The 16,878-nt window shown below is 43.3% G+C and overlaps 1 protein-coding gene across 1 annotated transcript in view; it reads left to right on the plus strand.

Annotated features, from left to right (window-relative positions):
* FAT3 (FAT atypical cadherin 3) overlaps nt 1-16,878 on the plus strand; it is a 704,031-nt gene that overhangs the window by 558,241 nt on the left and 128,912 nt on the right. The window contains 4 exon segments of the mRNA XM_021102333.1: nt 461-479; nt 482-774; nt 3,075-3,285; nt 12,213-12,352. Of these exon segments, the coding sequence (XP_020957992.1) occupies nt 461-479; nt 482-774; nt 3,075-3,285; nt 12,213-12,352 (663 nt within the window).

Here is a 16,878-nt window from a genome sequence, read left to right on the forward strand (position 1 = left end):
GCAGGTGTGGCCCTAAAAATAAAAAAAAAAAAAATTAAAAAAAAAAGAATTTAGATGGTGATGATATTGCCCAAGTATTAGATGAAACACCCATGGGTTGTCATATAATAAAGATTATATTGTTTTTTGTCTCTATTGAGAGGGTTATATTTTAGGTCACCTACTGCTGTATAACCTGCCACATTTGGAAAATCAATCCTATTTCTTCTCCCTCTCCACGCCACACCATAACAAGCACCTTGCCTCTTTCCTGCCCTTTCGGCAATGACTTCCGTTCCTGGTTTTAGGGTCTTCCCTGATTTTATGAAGAGTTACGCATTTGACCTGAACGACAGGAATAAGAGATGTCGAACTGCCCTCAGGCACAGACTAGACCTTTCGTGGGGTGGCAGGGGAAGAGGGGTTAGGAAACGTTTTTTCTCTTTTCTGATTACAAAAGGCTTTCTCTCTCCAAACTCAGGTGACTGTGACAGATGGCGGTTTTCTCCAAAACAGTCGACCATTTGGGTAGTGGTCCAGGTTCTGGATGAAAATGACAACAAGCCCCAGTTTCCGGAGAAGGTCTACCAGATCAAGCTGCCAGAACGGGACCGGAAGAAGAGGGGAGAACCCATTTACAGGGCTTTTGCATTTGATAGAGATGAGGGCCCCAACGCAGAAATCTCCTACAGTATCGTGGATGGCAATGATGATGGAAAGTTCTTCATTGACCCCAAAACCGGCATGGTTTCTTCCCGAAAGCAATTTACAGCAGGAAGTTATGACATTCTAACGGTAAGATTTTTTTTTTGACTTTCAATAACATTAATGCGGAGGAGGAAGTTATTGCCTTATTCAAGTATGTTTTTTAAGCAATAAATCTCTAGAGGAAAAAGTGCAGCCGCACAACAGTGGAAGGCTACTTTCTGTTTCAGTGATATTCTTAAATAATGAGGCTGTTTCCTTGGATCATGCCCCATTAGCCAACCTTCCCATTCCTAGTGTACAGCCTGCTCCCTCATGTACTCAACCACACCTCCTGCAGCTCCAAGTCACTCCAAGGTACTGAGCATAGATGTAAACTGAGGGGAGGGGAATAGCAGAGTGACATAATTTATCCACCACTCAACATGTCTTGAAGACATCCCAATGGAAACAACTCTTGTAACTGTTGACAGTGTGATAGAACATGAATTTAGCTGTATGAATTGTGAGGCGCAAATCACAGCTGGGCTTATTCTGTAAAAAGTGGAAAAAAAAACAAGTGAAAAATGACAATTTTTATTGTTAGAAAATTAAAAATAAAAACAAACATGAACACCATATCAAACAGACTTAAGCTCCGATATCTAAGGTGCCAGCCTGCTCCCCAGGTCTCAACCATTTTAGACATGTAGGGCCTATGCCAGAAAGGGGACTGGTCACACTCACAGGTGATGGGCACTTTTCAGGATCCCAACAACTATCAAGGGTTAGAGCCATTTGCTGTCCTTCTCTTAGCTTTCAGTCTTCTCCCCTGTCTATGGTCAATCCTTTATTAGATTAAAGGTCAGTCTGAGTGCATTTATTTATCTTTGTACTCGTATGGTCTGGACTTGAGTTCCTTTCCCTGCTCAGTAATGTATCCAGAGTGGGAAGAGAAAGAAAAGAATAAAAAACCCGCCCTGTTTCTACCATCAACAGCTTTGGTGTAATATGTGCTGTTGTAATTGTGTGAGACTTGCCAATGGAAATTTTTGAGGAGGGGGTGGATTGTAGTGGATATAGTGGGTACCCTGCCTGGATCCCCTTTATCAAAAGGCTGATGCAGCTATCCCCCAACTGCCGTTAGTCTTGGCTGCTAAGGGCTCACAGCTACCCCCTTCTCCAGAGAGTCATCCTTGGCTGAACTTCTCAGCCCAATAGGTTCCACATTCCTACCCCAGCCCAGCAGCCCACGGCCAATAACTAATTGACACCAGATATTAAAGTGCAACCTCCTTGCCTCTAGGTGGATCCAAAAATTAATGACTCAGAGCTCCCTTTGGGATCAGACTGAGGTTGGACTTCAGCTGAGACCACATCCTTGGTTAGCATCTTCCCATGTCCATCCTGCTTTCTTCATCCCCTTTGTCTTGGGGACACTTTCTCCTGAAATCATTTGTGCTCAAATTCCTGTTTCAGACTCTGCTCCTAGAAAACTCAACCTAAGACATGTATCTTCAAGGCCCTTCATCTCCCAGGAATTTTCTGGGGCAAAATGATCGTCCATGAACACACAGCATTAGGGAGCCATGAGTTGTCACTGTTTTTAAAGGTGGTAACTATTAGCTTCTCACCTATAAAAGTTATTATTAATGTTTGAAAATCCTGTTTTATTTTGATTTAAAAAAAAAACTTTCCGATGTCTGCTTATTAGACTTAACAGCACCCCACCACCACCATCACCACACACACACATTTAAGTCCAAGTATCACAGTACATCTGGGTAAGAAAAGAGGCTCTTCTCAGCCCTTGAATCAGACCGTGGAGAAGAGTCGTTAACATCCTCTTCCTCACTCCACTGCCTCCAGGAGCCTGTGTTTCCACCAAGAGAGCTCTCCTTCATCCTTTCAGAGTTGCCGTAACTGAAGGGCCTCTGAGCATATTGAGCCAGGCTGATGGCTTTCCCATACCTCCTCCCATCACCCTCCTGGAATTCCACATGACAAGTCTGTGTGTCTCTGTGGCGGCACTTTGTTCCCTTTCGGCACCCCCATCAGAAGTGTAAGGAGTCCGATTAGTTCTTCCCACTCATGTGACTATCATTCATGTCCATAAAACACTAAAAGTTGTAAGTGCAACGTTTGTTTTTTAAGTTTTCCACAACTGCAAGGCTGCCAGTGATTCAGGTCACCTTTTGGCAATTTTGGTGTGTCCCCCGACCCCCATGACCAGGTTGTTTCCCCAATTCCTGAGCCCCTTCTCCCACATCGCCCCTCTCTCCATCCCCTTGCCAACCCTGTGATGAGGAGGGACTCTTAGCCCAAGGACATGTGAGTGACAGACCCATATCTCCAGACAGACAAGGACCCAGGCTCTAAGACAGCTCTCTTTTCTCTCCATATGTGAGTAGATAAAGGCAGTGGACAATGGGCGCCCCCAGAAGTCCTCCACGGCCCGCCTCCACATTGAATGGATTAAGAAACCACCTCCTTCACCTGTACCGCTGACCTTCGATGAGCCATTTTATAACTTCACAGTCATGGAAAGCGATAGAGTCACGGAGATTGTAGGGGTGGTGTCTGTACAGCCAGCCAACACCCCTCTGTGGTTTGACATCGTTGGTAAGTTTGAGTCCTTCAGAGCAATAATGGGTAATGTCATCATTGACTGTTCAGAGCAACTAGCCAAAAAATAAAATAAAATTTAAAAATTAAAAAAAAAGCCACTAACGATTAGTGCTAAGATGAAAAGATATATAGTGCTGGAATGCAAAAGAGCCAGTAAAATGAATAATCGACCTGTGCTTTCGTTCTGACTCTGTAGCTAAGCTGCACAGAAAGTGCGCTCTGGCTGGATTTTCCATAGTATGTTATTTACTGCGATCTTAATGTCTTTCTGTGTGTCATTTAAATTCTATTGTCACACTTGGCTAATCTCATTTCTAAATGTATTGATGGTACTAGACTTGCTGTCCTTCATTTCTCTCTTTTTCTTCACCTTTTTTCTGCATTCTGTTCTTTTTTTTTTTTTTTTTTTTTTTTTTTTTTTTTTTCTGCTCCCGACTGCCCTGCTTCAAGGTGGCAAGCATGCTCGAGAGATGTTCTATATTCTACAGACAGCTTGTGGGCAGAACTGTTCAACAGAAGGTACCCTTAGTGCAAACACATTTGTTAAAATACAGCTATCCAATCTGCCTTTTACGGGTTTTTTTTTTTAAGCAAATTAAATTACATCTTTCATAACTGCCTGTGACAGGCTGAAGTGCAGCCCACAGATTTCATACGTGCCTCTAACAGCTATTGCATTACTCGTAGCCAGTGACTCCTTTGTTTGAGGTTTGATGGGGTTTGGATTGGGGGCCAGGGGCGGGGAGCGGGGGGTGGGTTGTTTAGAGCTCTTTCAAAAATTTTTGTCTTTGCTTTTGAGGTGTGTGGGCTTTTTGTTGTCTCATTTTGATCCTTTGGTAGGTTGGTTTAACTGGGCCTTTTCCATTTGAAAAGTAAATGAAAACAGATCCCAAACCCTTGGTTTTGCAGCAGAAGTGCCATTTGTAGACCAGAAAGCCCCACCAGGAGAGTTCCTGGCTGCTGTTCATGATAGAAAGGGCAGGAAATGGAACCTAGATGTATAGCCCAGGAGAGCTTCCGTGAGAGCCGAATAGAGAAAGCAGATGGATGCAGGCAGGATAGACCTTGGAAGCCAACCTTTAAATTCCTTGAAAGCAAGCAAGCAAGGAAGCACGCCAGGCTGCAAAAAGAGAGGGCAGAACAGCACCACTGCCTTCCACACGCTGGCAAGGAGAGGCGGTGGAGAGGAAATAAGTGCTGGGGACCGGAAAACAGAATGCAGGGCAGGTATGTGCCAGCCTCATACCTGATGCTGGGTGGAGCTGGAGCTGACTTCCCACGGTTCTCCATGGGAGGCCGGGAACCCAGAGAGCTGGCCTGGGGGAATCATTTCTTTCTTCGTGTCACTGCCTGGATAAGATGGGCAGGAACCTGCCTCTCTTCCCAGGAATGGCTGGATCTGGGGAAAGCATTTAAAGCCTTTCCCATCTGTTTTACTGAGGCATGGAAAAAGAATGTCCTGTGGCCCCCACTCGAACTTCAGCAGAGGGTCCTCTGAACTCTCCAAAAGAAAGGGCTTGTTGTCTACATCCTTCATTTTACGAAACACCTATAGAAGGTCTTTGTTTTACTTAATGGGCATTAATCACACTATCCCTGTACAGACTGTCCTCACCCCAGCTTTCAACGCCTTCTTCATTTCCACTTAACGCACTTGAAATGGAACCTTTTCTGAGCCATGAAAGATGCCTCCACTTCTGTATCTTCTCACTCGTTTGGGGGTCATTAAGTTATGATCCAACGCAGTGTCTTCTTCCTTGGCAAGAGGGAGGGTCACACCTGTGCCTCGCCTGGTTGTCTTGTGCTGTCACTTATGGTGTTTCCTTCCGCATCACCCCCAGTAGGAGTCAGGTTCCATATGTGTCCCCAGAGTAGTCATTACCTCTTTTAAATAGCTCGAGAAAGATTCCAGTGCAAAGCTCACAGGCCACAGGGCTCCTGCTGTCCTGTCCTGAGCTGTGGGAGGAGCTGCCCTCTGCCATCAGTCACCAGTTCATCTCCCTCCTCCCCTGGCTCCAGTTTGCAAGGCCCTCTACAGCCTGACAGCACTGCCTCTCCCCATGGCATGATCCAGGCACTCAGCATGTTCTCACCCACCCCAGCATGCCCTCGCTTGCACACTTCTTCAGAAATCCTGCAGCCACACCTATCTCTGATGCTCAGCCTGACGAGCCACCTGACCTGTTAATCCAAGTCAATTTTATGATTCTTCAGCATCCCCGCATGTGTGTGTATGATTGCATGCAGATAAGCATGCCTGCTGGTGCTGCATGCAACCTTTCCCTCAAGATTTCCATGCCAGCATTGTTAGCGCTAGTGTACATCTCCACTTGTGTTTATCTTAGATCCAATCTTAACCCTTCCGGTCAAGGTCTCTGCCTCCTCATTCCTTCTCCCTGCCAATGCTTCTGTTGACATCCACCCAGGGTGAGTGGAATAAATGATGGTGACTGATGCCCCAGGCAGCCAATGTGTTTACCCTACGATGCCTCCTGAGACCAATTCAGAGTCAGTGTGACCTTCCACAGTGTTCCCGGCCTTGGCAACCACAGCACCTTTGACCAATGAGAGTGGGTCCAAGAAGAGAGGGACAGTTGACAGATGAGAGTCGACCCTGGCAGGAGTCCCTTTAGGCTGCTCCAGATACAAATCCAAGAATCATGATCAAAATCATGGCATCCGTTTTCATGTTTCGCCATCTTTGTTCCTACATCTATACTCTTTCCATAGAAACGTCTCAGTTTCTATAGAAACTTCTCAGTGCACAAGCAGTTCTCTTAATGAAGACCTACAGGGTTGTCCATCTCATCTAGATGCTTCCATCACAGATTCCACTATAGGTCTGGGAACGTCTAGCTGAGCTTCTCCTGCAATTGAACTTACTGGGCCCGATGCCCAGACAGAACATGATTTTAGTTCCAGCTCCGCCTCCAGCCAACATCTTGAAATGTCAACTCTTTATTTCACGGCGCAAGTACAAACCTTTCCCCAGGTGCTGGCTAGATTTCGCATGGTTATGGTCCCCCTTCCACCAAATCCCCCTTTTGAAAATTCTTTCTGATCTAAGGGAGTCATGTTTTGTTTTGTTTTTAATCCGATGACAACATCTTTCCCCTTCTCTAAAAACCTATTGTTTCCTTTATCATATTCAGATGTTTCATTCTTAACTTTCAAGATTTCTTGCTCATTTATCTTTGGCCACTGAAACTCGCTGTCTCTTCCCTTCCTCCTTACCTAAGCATCTTCCCTGGCCAAGCTTACAGAGAGGGGAGAGAGAGAAAAAGCTTCCCAAGGCTTAAGAAACTTAGCCGTGTGCTGTAGCAGCATAGGCACCTGTACGGATGCAGTTACAGACAGTAACACCTCTTGGCCTAGTGCTCACAGCTGACAAATGCTGTAACTAATGAATTCTCATTAAATAAGCAGACTATTGTTCCAGGACACCTCTTCCCCTGAGAGTAGAGTCCCCTCATTTCCTTATTTCCAAATCTGCCTGACTCTTGTTTCACTGCATTTCTTTTCCTCCCACCTTGATCTGAGTTCACAAAAACTGTGTAGGGAGCAAGATTTCATTCCTAAGTCTGGACCCCTGCCCTGAGGACCTGCCAGAGACGTTCTTGTGCCTCCAAAGAGACCACCGCTTACAACTTAGCTCCCAGGAAACAGAAAGCTGTAATTATAAGGAAACATTCTAAAGTTCAGCTGTTCCGTGTTGCAACAGCCCCATGCACAGCAGGCTCCTGTGCTGTGTTAAAAGGGAAAGAAAATGCAGGGAACAAAAATAACCCATAATCCTTTGTGGCTTTATCACATATCTTCACACTTCTCAGGAAACTCTGATTTCAACTCAGCAGCGCCTTGATTTACATACTCTCTGATGTGCCTGCAATCTGGTTCGCAGTTCAGTCCCTGGATCTTTATCCCCATGGCAAACATTTGTATTGTAAAGACCACCGTTATTACACGCTTCAAACAATGCCTCCTTACGCACAGTTTGATGGGGCGGGGGAGGGGGGGTGGCAGGGGGATGCTGCCACCCACTTTTCTAGCTTTTCCCCTGACTGAGATGACAAAAACAGGTTTTCTTATAGGTGGTTAGCCCTGACAATATCGCTCTCTATTTGCCTCACCGAATGTACAGAGAGGAGAAGGGCTGTTCTTTGAAAATAATCCTCTGATGGTCCAGGTAAAACACAGGTCTACCTCTAGCTGAAATACAACATCAGCATGGCAGGTACATAAAGACTGCCTGGGCCCTTAGCCTGTCATAGGATCGTGCAGAGTTTGGGCTGTTAACTGTGCCGGTCTCTTTAGCTGACAGCTGTCGTTCCTGAACCTTGTCCCTAATGGAGCCATCCCTTGGTATCAAGTAGGCAAGTTAAACTCTTCGATGGCCCCCTGGCACCCTTGCTCCATCACGAGCATTTGACATCGCTGGCTCTTCTCTAACCATATGGCCAGATTTCTTTATCCCCAAACTCTCCCCTACTCTGCCCGAGCGAGAGGCCGTGTCTGGGTCCCATGTCTAATACAGCAGCTCCTCCATCAGAATGACCCTTCCTCAGAGTCATCAGTTGGCATTATTTCGCCGGATGGATTCTCTCTCTTCTCCATAGCAACCACGTGGTCCGTAGGAACACACCTGAAGAGACTTTGGGAAAATAATATACAGACTTCAAATGGCTTCAGATATTGTTGGCAAGAAAAGGAATTTTAAGCCAGCTTCTGGAAGGGGTTTTCCTTCCTACCACTGTTTCCCACCTCCACCCTGCATCTCTTGCCTTGCGTGTAAATATCTGTTTTAGCCCTGTACTGTGCGTGCTTCATTCCAAGGCAGAAATTTATTCATGCTCAAACCACAGACTCTGGTGTTCAGCATTTTTCCTTAAGTGGGGCGTCCGTGCTGAACGTGAATGAACAGCTTGCGAATGACTCCCTTAGTTCATTGAGATTCAGCTCGCTCCGGTTTTGGGAGCTTCTCAGAGCCCCCCCACCTCGGTGACAACTAGATTTGGGTTGGTATCATTGCACGTAGAGTGGGGGTTGGAATCAGAGCTAGGGGAGGAGCCTGGAAGCTTCTCTAAAGGGAAAGCTGTGAGAAATCCACCACTGGGTCTCATTACGGAGAGATGGTGATTTTTTTTTTTTTTTTCCAAGAAAAACTTAACTCAGTCATGGCCCGATACCCTGCTGCCCCATACGTTCCAGCAGTAGCTGCTGGCTCGAAGTATTTTCACTCCTGTCCCATTTTTAAAGTTTTCGGAGACATTACGACTTGTGATATTTAACTTGTGATCCAACACGCCTCTCGTGCTTTGTTAACTCTTTAACACCCTCCTTGACCGAAAACGGTCCCAGAGCAATGTCCCCGACATGAACTCTCTGTGATGTGGGCTGTTCACAACCTCGCTTTTAACCATCTCTGCCGCACGCCTCCGCAGCAACGCTCAGGCTGTGACTTCTCTAAACCCCCACTTGGTTGAAATCCGACCAGCTCGGCGGTGTCCTCCCTTCTCCCCACCCTCTGTTTAGCCCCACGCTGCTGCCCAGCACACTCTGGCTTTGCATGTTGTGTTACTGGCTCTGAGGAAGCACATCTTTAAACGGAAGGCTGCTCCTGAAAGCAGACTTCTTCCGCTGGATCGTCTCAGCCCAGATGAATTGGACGTGGGTTCCTATGAAGTGAAATCACCTTTCAGACTAAAAAGGGAGCCTGAAAAATGAGGCCTGGGGGAGACAGATGGAGTCATTTATGAAATGGGAGGCTTAAGTGGTAGGTTATTAAATTGCGGGAGGGTTGATGGTGAACTGCTGGTTTAGATTCTGTGTCCCTTGTCAGAAATTCATTTTCAAACTCAAGGAAAGTTTGGGGAACTTTTTCTTTTTTTTTTTTTAAGGGCCGCACCTGCGGCATATGGAAGTTCCCAGGCTAGGGGTTGAAGCGGAGCTGCAGCCATCAGCCTACAGCACAGGCACAGGAATGCAGGATCCGAGTGGCGTCTGCAACACCAACCACAGCTCATGGCAATGCCGGATCCTTAACTCACTGAGCGAGGCCAGGGATCGAACCCGCAGCCTCATGGATCCTAGTTGGGTTCGTTAACCACTGAGCCAAGATGGGAACTCCTGGAGAACCTGGTTTTACATGACAGCTTGGTCTAACTAAGAGCAAATGCCTTAGAAGTGAGTATCAGAGACTGCTAGCCATACTGATGGACAGAGAGACCCAGGCTTTCTCAAACTCACCTTGATCTACTTCCTCTTTGTCTGTCTCCCCTGCTCCTTTCAATGTTTCTGCTCTAGAGTTTTTGAAACAATAAAGGTGAATGGGAGATACACACAAACACACAGAACACACACACACAGAACTATAAAATAACCTATAAAAAAATAACCTCCATAGAAGTAGCCGAAAGTGATTTTTCATACCAAAAAAAATGACTAAGAAGAAGGCATGCAATCTACATGCTGTATGTAAAATATGCACATTTTATGCCGCTGAGCACATGAAATGATGATGTATTTCTGCATAGGGCCCCAAGGAAATTATGGGTCTCAGGCAGCGAGGGTGAGGGTATACAGCTGCCCAATTGAAACAGTCACTGAAACTGGAAATCTCGGCTTGCATCTTCTCTAAATTTCATTGTATTTATCTTTAAACTGAAGCTAACCAAAGTTTTAAAATTTGCATAGTTTCTATTTTACCTTGATCTACAAATTTCCACCTTCTACAATAATTGACCTCCCCTGCCCCCCCCCAATCATGGTCCTCAGATTTAAGAAAATAAGATTCTTACTTAGACATTCTAAGGATGTTTTTAGGTGTGATTAAAAACATGATTTAATACCCACCCAAAATGGCTTGAGAAGGTGCATTCTCATCTTCTCTTCTACACAGTCTTGAGGCGATTTTATGTTCTTTCTTTGAAAGTTTCCATAGCCAAGTTTTGTGGGTTTTTTCCCAGAACGTACCACTTGATAGCAAATGACTTTTCTTTGCTCATTAGGATGGTTATTCAAGACACTCAAATCAGCTATATATTTCATTTCATGTGGTTATCAACATGAAACATTCCCTTTGAAAGAGCATGGTGACCTAAGGCTGCTTCCCATTCAGCCTAGATTTTTCTCTCCTTATCCTGTTCTTCAAAAGACATTTTTTTTTTTGAAGTTAACATTTAGTACTTCTCAGTAAATCAATTAGAGATATATTTCTTTTTAGATGAAATTTTAAAAAATATATCATCTCCAAGCAATTCTCTGGTACCCCCATATCTCCAAAACTTTAATTAAATGTCAAGGGCAATTATGTTCTCTCTAGCAATTAAATAATCTTAAGTGTATATGACATCTGCAAGCAATCAGTATTTGAAATATATATGACCAAGCTTTTTTAAGTACACCGTATTATTTATTTTATGTCATTATACATCAAATTCTAGCAATTCAGGTAAAACGCTCCCTTCCCTTAACTCATCTGCCCATTTCTAATTGTAATATCATAGAAATTGTATATAACGTTGTTCAATGGTCAGCAAAATGAAGTGTAATAAAAGGGTAGCCCAGATTTCTCATCTAAAATATGAAATTCAACAAACAGATTGCCCTTTGTGCTGTAGTTAAATAAAATTACTGTCCAAGAACAAAATTAACTGACACCATGAAATTTCTAAGGCTAAGGTAAATAGAGCTTGTGGACATATACTGATTATTCATTAAAATCATTCTAGCATTGATACCAATATCTTCTCTCCCCCTTAAAAATAAAATCTTTCCTTTTGGGGACGATCAGAAACCACACTTGGTTCACAGAGATGAAAACATCCACAGTAATTTCAACAAAGTCTATGTTGCCTTAAACCCATTAGCCACAGATTGTGGATTATACCTGGTTCGGGGTGGGGGGAGGATAAGGAGTAAAGTTTTCTAGACTTTTATACAAATTATTATTTTCTTTTTTTTTTTTTTAGGGCTGCACTGGCGGTGGCATGTGGAGGTTCCCAGGCTAGGGGTCGAAGTGGTGCTGCAGCCTCTGGCCTCCGCCACAGCTACAGCAGCACGGGATCCAAGCCCGGTCTGCAACCTACACACAGCTCAAGGCAATGCCAGGCCGGGGATCGAACCTGCATCCTCATGGATACCAGTCAGATTGGTTTCTGCTGTGCTACAACGGGAATGCCACAAATTGTTTTATAAGTTGTTGTTACATCGCTGATGTTTTCCTCTCCTTCTTTCCAGATTTTTATCTTGTAAATCTGTAAACTTTCTCCATTGCGAAGGAGAAAGATAATTCATTCAGTCAAGATGGCCAAAAAAAAAAAAAAAAAAAATTTCTATAAATACCCCAATGTGCAGATAGAGATTTTTTAATATGAAATTCGATTTTCCTGCTCTGTCTTATTTTCTAGTATTTATAACTTTGTTTCTGACGCCTAAACGAGGGAATCTGAACTCTACCAACCACATGTTTACCATCAATCCTGGAACAGGTTTAAGAGTGCCTACTCGTTTCTTGTTAATAATAACTGGACTGTTTGTTTACTTAGAATTTGATTTACTTTGGAAAAGAAAAGGGTCTACAAATTCCTAGCCCAGGAACCACAAGGGGTTAAAGGGACTTTGGGTTTCTAAATATTTTGTGGAGTCAGTTTATGCTTTATTACTCTAGTATTAGTACTGACGGGAGTTTTGCAATACATTCCTTTTTTTGTGACATTTGTTATGCATCATAGAGGCCGTGTTTTGAAATGTGAATTAAGTTAGAAATAAAGGGTCCCATTTAAGATGTAGAAAACTGAGCCATAGGGATGCCTGTCAAAAAGGCATTGCTATAAAAGAGCTCCCTTTAAAGCTATATGCTTCGATACATGCAATAACTTCTTGGATATGCTAATTTCATGTTGTTTTTGTGAACTCGTCAGGGGGCAATTTTGACAGCTCTTTTGACGCAGAGAAGGGCGTTGGGACCATTGTCATTGCAAAACCTTTGGACGCAGAGCAGAGGTCCATCTATAACATGAGCGTGGAGGTCACTGATGGGACAAATGTTGCTGTCACTCAGGTAAGACGTCAAATTCCTAATGAGCAGGAATGCTGAGAAGTCTGCTAAAGTCAGAGGTGCAAGCCATTAAAATATGTGTTGGAAGTAGTAAATTATGACCATGGGTTTCTCGCATTAAAGAAAAAAGTCATTTGCAAGGACAACCTAGACACAGGATTCTATCCCAGTATTATATAACGTAGCTGCCTCTTTCAAGAAATTATGGTTGTCTAAGCATGGAAGAGTGATAGGAGTTTGTTTCCTGATCATTGACTGTAGATTTATCTCTGACAACGAAGTCTGCTTTCTTGAATTTACAAAGAGGAGGATGTCTGGAGTGGCCGAGTTAACACCATTCTCCACCTCATCACGGTTTAGGAACAGAAAGTTAAAGCTAGGAATAATATTCTAGAGATTAAGCCCTTGTCAGTTGCATCATTTGAAACTATTTTCTCCCATTCTGAAAGTTGTCTTTTTGTTTTCTTTTTGGTTTCCTTTGCTGTGCAAAAGCTTTTCAGTTTGATGAGGTCCCATCGGTTTATTTTTGCTCTAATTTCGATTGCTTTGGGAGACTGCCCTGAGAAAATATTCATGATGTTGATGTCCGAGCGTGTTTTGCCTATGTTTTCTTCTAGGAGTTTGATGGTGTCCTGTTGTATATTTAAGTCTTTCAGCCATTTGGAGTTTATTTTTGTGCATGGTGTGAGGGTGTGTTCTAGTTTCATTGCTTTGCATGCAGCTGTCCAAGTTTCCCAGCAATGCTTGCTGAATAGACTTTCTTTTTCCCATTTTATGTTCTTGCCTCCCTTGTCAAAGATTGATTGACCATAGGTGTCAGGGTTTATTTCCAGGTTCTCTATTCTGTTCCATTGGTCTGTCTGTCTGTTTTGATACCAGTACCACTCTGTTTTGATGACTGTGGCTTTGTAGTATTTCTTGAAGTCTGGGAGAGTTATGCCTCCTGCTTGGTTTTTGCTTCTCAGGATTGCTTTGGCGATTCTGGGTCTTTTGTTGTTCCATATAAATTTTGGGGTTGTTTGTTCTAGTTCTGTGAAAAATGTCCTGGGTAATTTGATAGGGATTGCATTGAATCTGTAGATTGCTTTGGGTAGTATGGCCATTTTTACAATACTGATTTTTCCAATCCAGGAACATGGAATATCTTTCCATTTCTTTACATCTTCTTTGATTTCTTTAATTAAAGTTTTATAGTTCTCGGCACATAGGTCCTTTACCTTTTTGGTCAGATGTATTCCGAGGTATTTGATTTTGTGAGGTGCAATTTTAAAAGGTATCGTATTTTTGTATTCCTTTTCTAATATTTCATTGCTGGTATAGAGAAATGCAACTGACTTTTTTTTTTTTTTTTTTTTTTTTTGTCTTTTGTTGTTGTTGTTGCTATTTCTTGGGCCGCTCCCGCGGCATATGGAGGTTCCCAGGCTAGGGGTCGAATCGGAGCTGTAGCCACCGGCCTAGGCCAGAGCCACAGCAACCCGGGATCCGAGCCGCGTCTGCAACCTACACCACAGCTCACGGCAATGCCGGATGTTAACCCACTGAGCAAGGGCAGGGACCGAACCCGCAACCTCATGGTTCCTAGTCGGATTCGTTAACCACTGCGCCACGACGGGAACTCCGCAACTGACTTCTGAATGTTAATCTTATATTCTGCTACTTTGCTGAATTTATTAATCAGTTCAAGCAGTTTTTGGGTTGAGTCCTTAGGGTTTTCTATGTATAGTATCATGTCATCTCCATACAGTGACAGTTTCACCTCTTCTCTTCCTATATGGATGCTTTTTATTTCTTTTGTTTGTCTAATTGCTGTGGCTAGGACTTCCAAAACTATGTTGAAGAGCAGTGGTGAGAGTGGGCATCCCTGTCTTGTTCCAGATTTGAGTGAGAAGGCTTTCAGTTTTTCCCCATTGAGGATTATATTTGCTGTGGGTTTATCATAAATGGCTTTGATTATATTCAGGAATGTTCCCTCTATACCCACTTTGGTGAGGGTCTTGATCATGAATGGATGTTGAACTTTGTCAAATGCTTTTTCTGCGTCTATTGAGATGATCATATGATTTTTGACTTTTTGTTAATGTGGTGTATGATGTTGATTGATTTGCGTATGTTGAAGCATCCTTGTGACCCTGGGATGAACCAGCACAAATGAACATCTCCTCAGAAAAGAAAATCATGGACTTGGAGAAAAGACTTCTGGCTGCCTGATGGGAGGGGGAGGGAGTGGGAGGGATCAGGAGCTTGGGCTTAGCAGACACAACTTAGAACAGATTTACAAGGAGATCCTGCTGAGTAGCATTGAGAACTTTGTCTAGATACTCATGTTGCAACAGAACAAAGGGTGGGGAAAAAAATGTAATTGTAATGTATACATGTAAGGATAACTTGATCCCCTTGCTGTACAGTGGGAAAATAAAAACAAAACAAAACAAAACAAAACAAAAAACAAAAAACTATTGCAGCCCAATGTAAAATAACTAAAATATGTGTTATTTAAAACCGGTATTAAATTGTTGATGTACCATTAAAAAAAAAAAAAAAAAAAAAAAAAAAAAGCTAGGGAATAATGCCGAAGAGTCCAGATTCATTTTGCAAGCAAAGATCGGCTGATAGGATACCCAAGGTCATGCAGGCTTCATAAAGATTGAGGACTGAGAGCTGGGTGCCCTGACTCGCATCCCCCACTCCAGCCCCTGTGCCAGTGGTTCTTTGTCCTCACTACACAGTAGGATCTCCTGGTGGTCGAGGCAGAGGGTGTTAAGCCCACTGAAGCCTGCGCTTCATCCCCAGAGATCCTACTTGATTCTAACACGAAGCCAGAGCTGAGGACCACTGCTTACACTCGGCCTGTGAAAGGGCACAGAGCACGGAATTGAGAAGCATCTCTGGGGGAGACCGCCGTGAGGTTAGATATCATTATGGAGCAGATTGACACTAAATATGAGATTTTTTGGTTTGTTTTATATTTTAGCACCAGCAGCCTTAGGCCACTACAAGGGCTGGCACACACACATAGCGGGTGAACCCCCACCTCCTCGCTTCTCTCTCCTGTTCCCATGACCCCAGAAACCATCGCTAATTGAACAAGGTGGCTTGAGTTTTGGGGTTTTTTTTTCCCTGCTGAGCCCAGATGTCAGAATCCTTCTCAACACCATGCCTCAGGTAGTAAAGATGAAATGCTTGCCAACTCTGAAGTCAGCAAGTGTTGATTTATTTCAGATCTGATGTAAGCTTTTGTAACTATGCGGTTTTTAAAAAGGGACAGAGGAGGAATGTTTTATGTGCTTGTCTGCCCAGCTGCCTCCTAGTTTGAAGCTGTTTCGAAAACATGAAGATATTCTTTCCTTGGTGTCTGTCTGTGATGGTACAGTGGTGGAGTCTGAAGAAAACACTAGGGTTGGTACAGTGTTTTTGGTTTTGGTACAGTCCTTTGACTTTTCATTCAAATAAACAGAAACCCATAAAGGGGAGGTGACGTGCACTTGATAGGGCAGCCAGTGCATTTCAACCCCAGATCCTTCAACCCATGTCCTTGCCTAAAATGACCATACGACCGTATTTGCCTGAAAGAATCCCATTGATACCTATGGCACTGGTATAATTATCAATAGTACCCTATTCAGGCTCACAGTTCTCTCAATTGGGACATTAAATTATCTGGTCACCCTATGTAAGTCTAGACTGCTTTAAAGGATCTTCAAGACTGAAACAGAGATACCCAGAAAGGACCCCAGAGTTGAGATCCTAAAGGAATTACACCGTCTAAAGACTAATACAAAAGAACTCACTTGTAGTATTACTGGGTCTCTGGTGCTGATTCACTTTAAATGGGAATTTACATTAGACTTTTTAAATTAGCCATGTCTCAGCATAACTTTTTAACACCACTTCAAAAGCATAAGACAGGGGTTCCCACTATGGTACAGCTGGTTATGAATCTGACTGTAGTGACTCAGGTCTCTGCCCAGGTTCAGTCCTCGGCCTGTGCAGTGGGTTAAAGGATCTAGCTGTGCAGTTACTGCAGCTGTGGAATAGGTCACAGCTGTGGCTCAGATTTAATGCCTGACCCAGGAACGTCCACATGCCACCGCAGGTGCAATGAAAAGAAACAAACACACAAAAACACAGGATGTATTTGAATAAAACACAAATAAAGCATGGAATCCTGTTCATTCGTTATTTTTCCCCAAGTTTTATAACAGTTGAATTAAGTGGTGATTCATTGTGCCCAGAAAGTTATATAGATATATATTAAATATTTTTAGAATGAATGAATGAATAGCAGATACTGCATTTTCTACAAGGTCTATGGCAAGTGTGCATCTCCAAAGCACACAACTGACTCATGTTAACCAAAACAATAATAATAATCTATAAACTATTTATTTGAGAATTTCATTAGGACCAGACAAAGCAACCTTTAACAGCATCTATTGCACAGATATTTCTTGTGTTCACACCATGTGCAGGGAGCTGTGCTAAATACCCGAGGTCACGATGATCCAGAGTTTCAAACTCAAATGACTCGT

Source organism: Sus scrofa, chromosome 9, assembly GCF_000003025.6.
Source record: "Sus scrofa isolate TJ Tabasco breed Duroc chromosome 9, Sscrofa11.1, whole genome shotgun sequence".
Taxonomy (NCBI): domain Eukaryota; kingdom Metazoa; phylum Chordata; class Mammalia; order Artiodactyla; family Suidae; genus Sus; species Sus scrofa.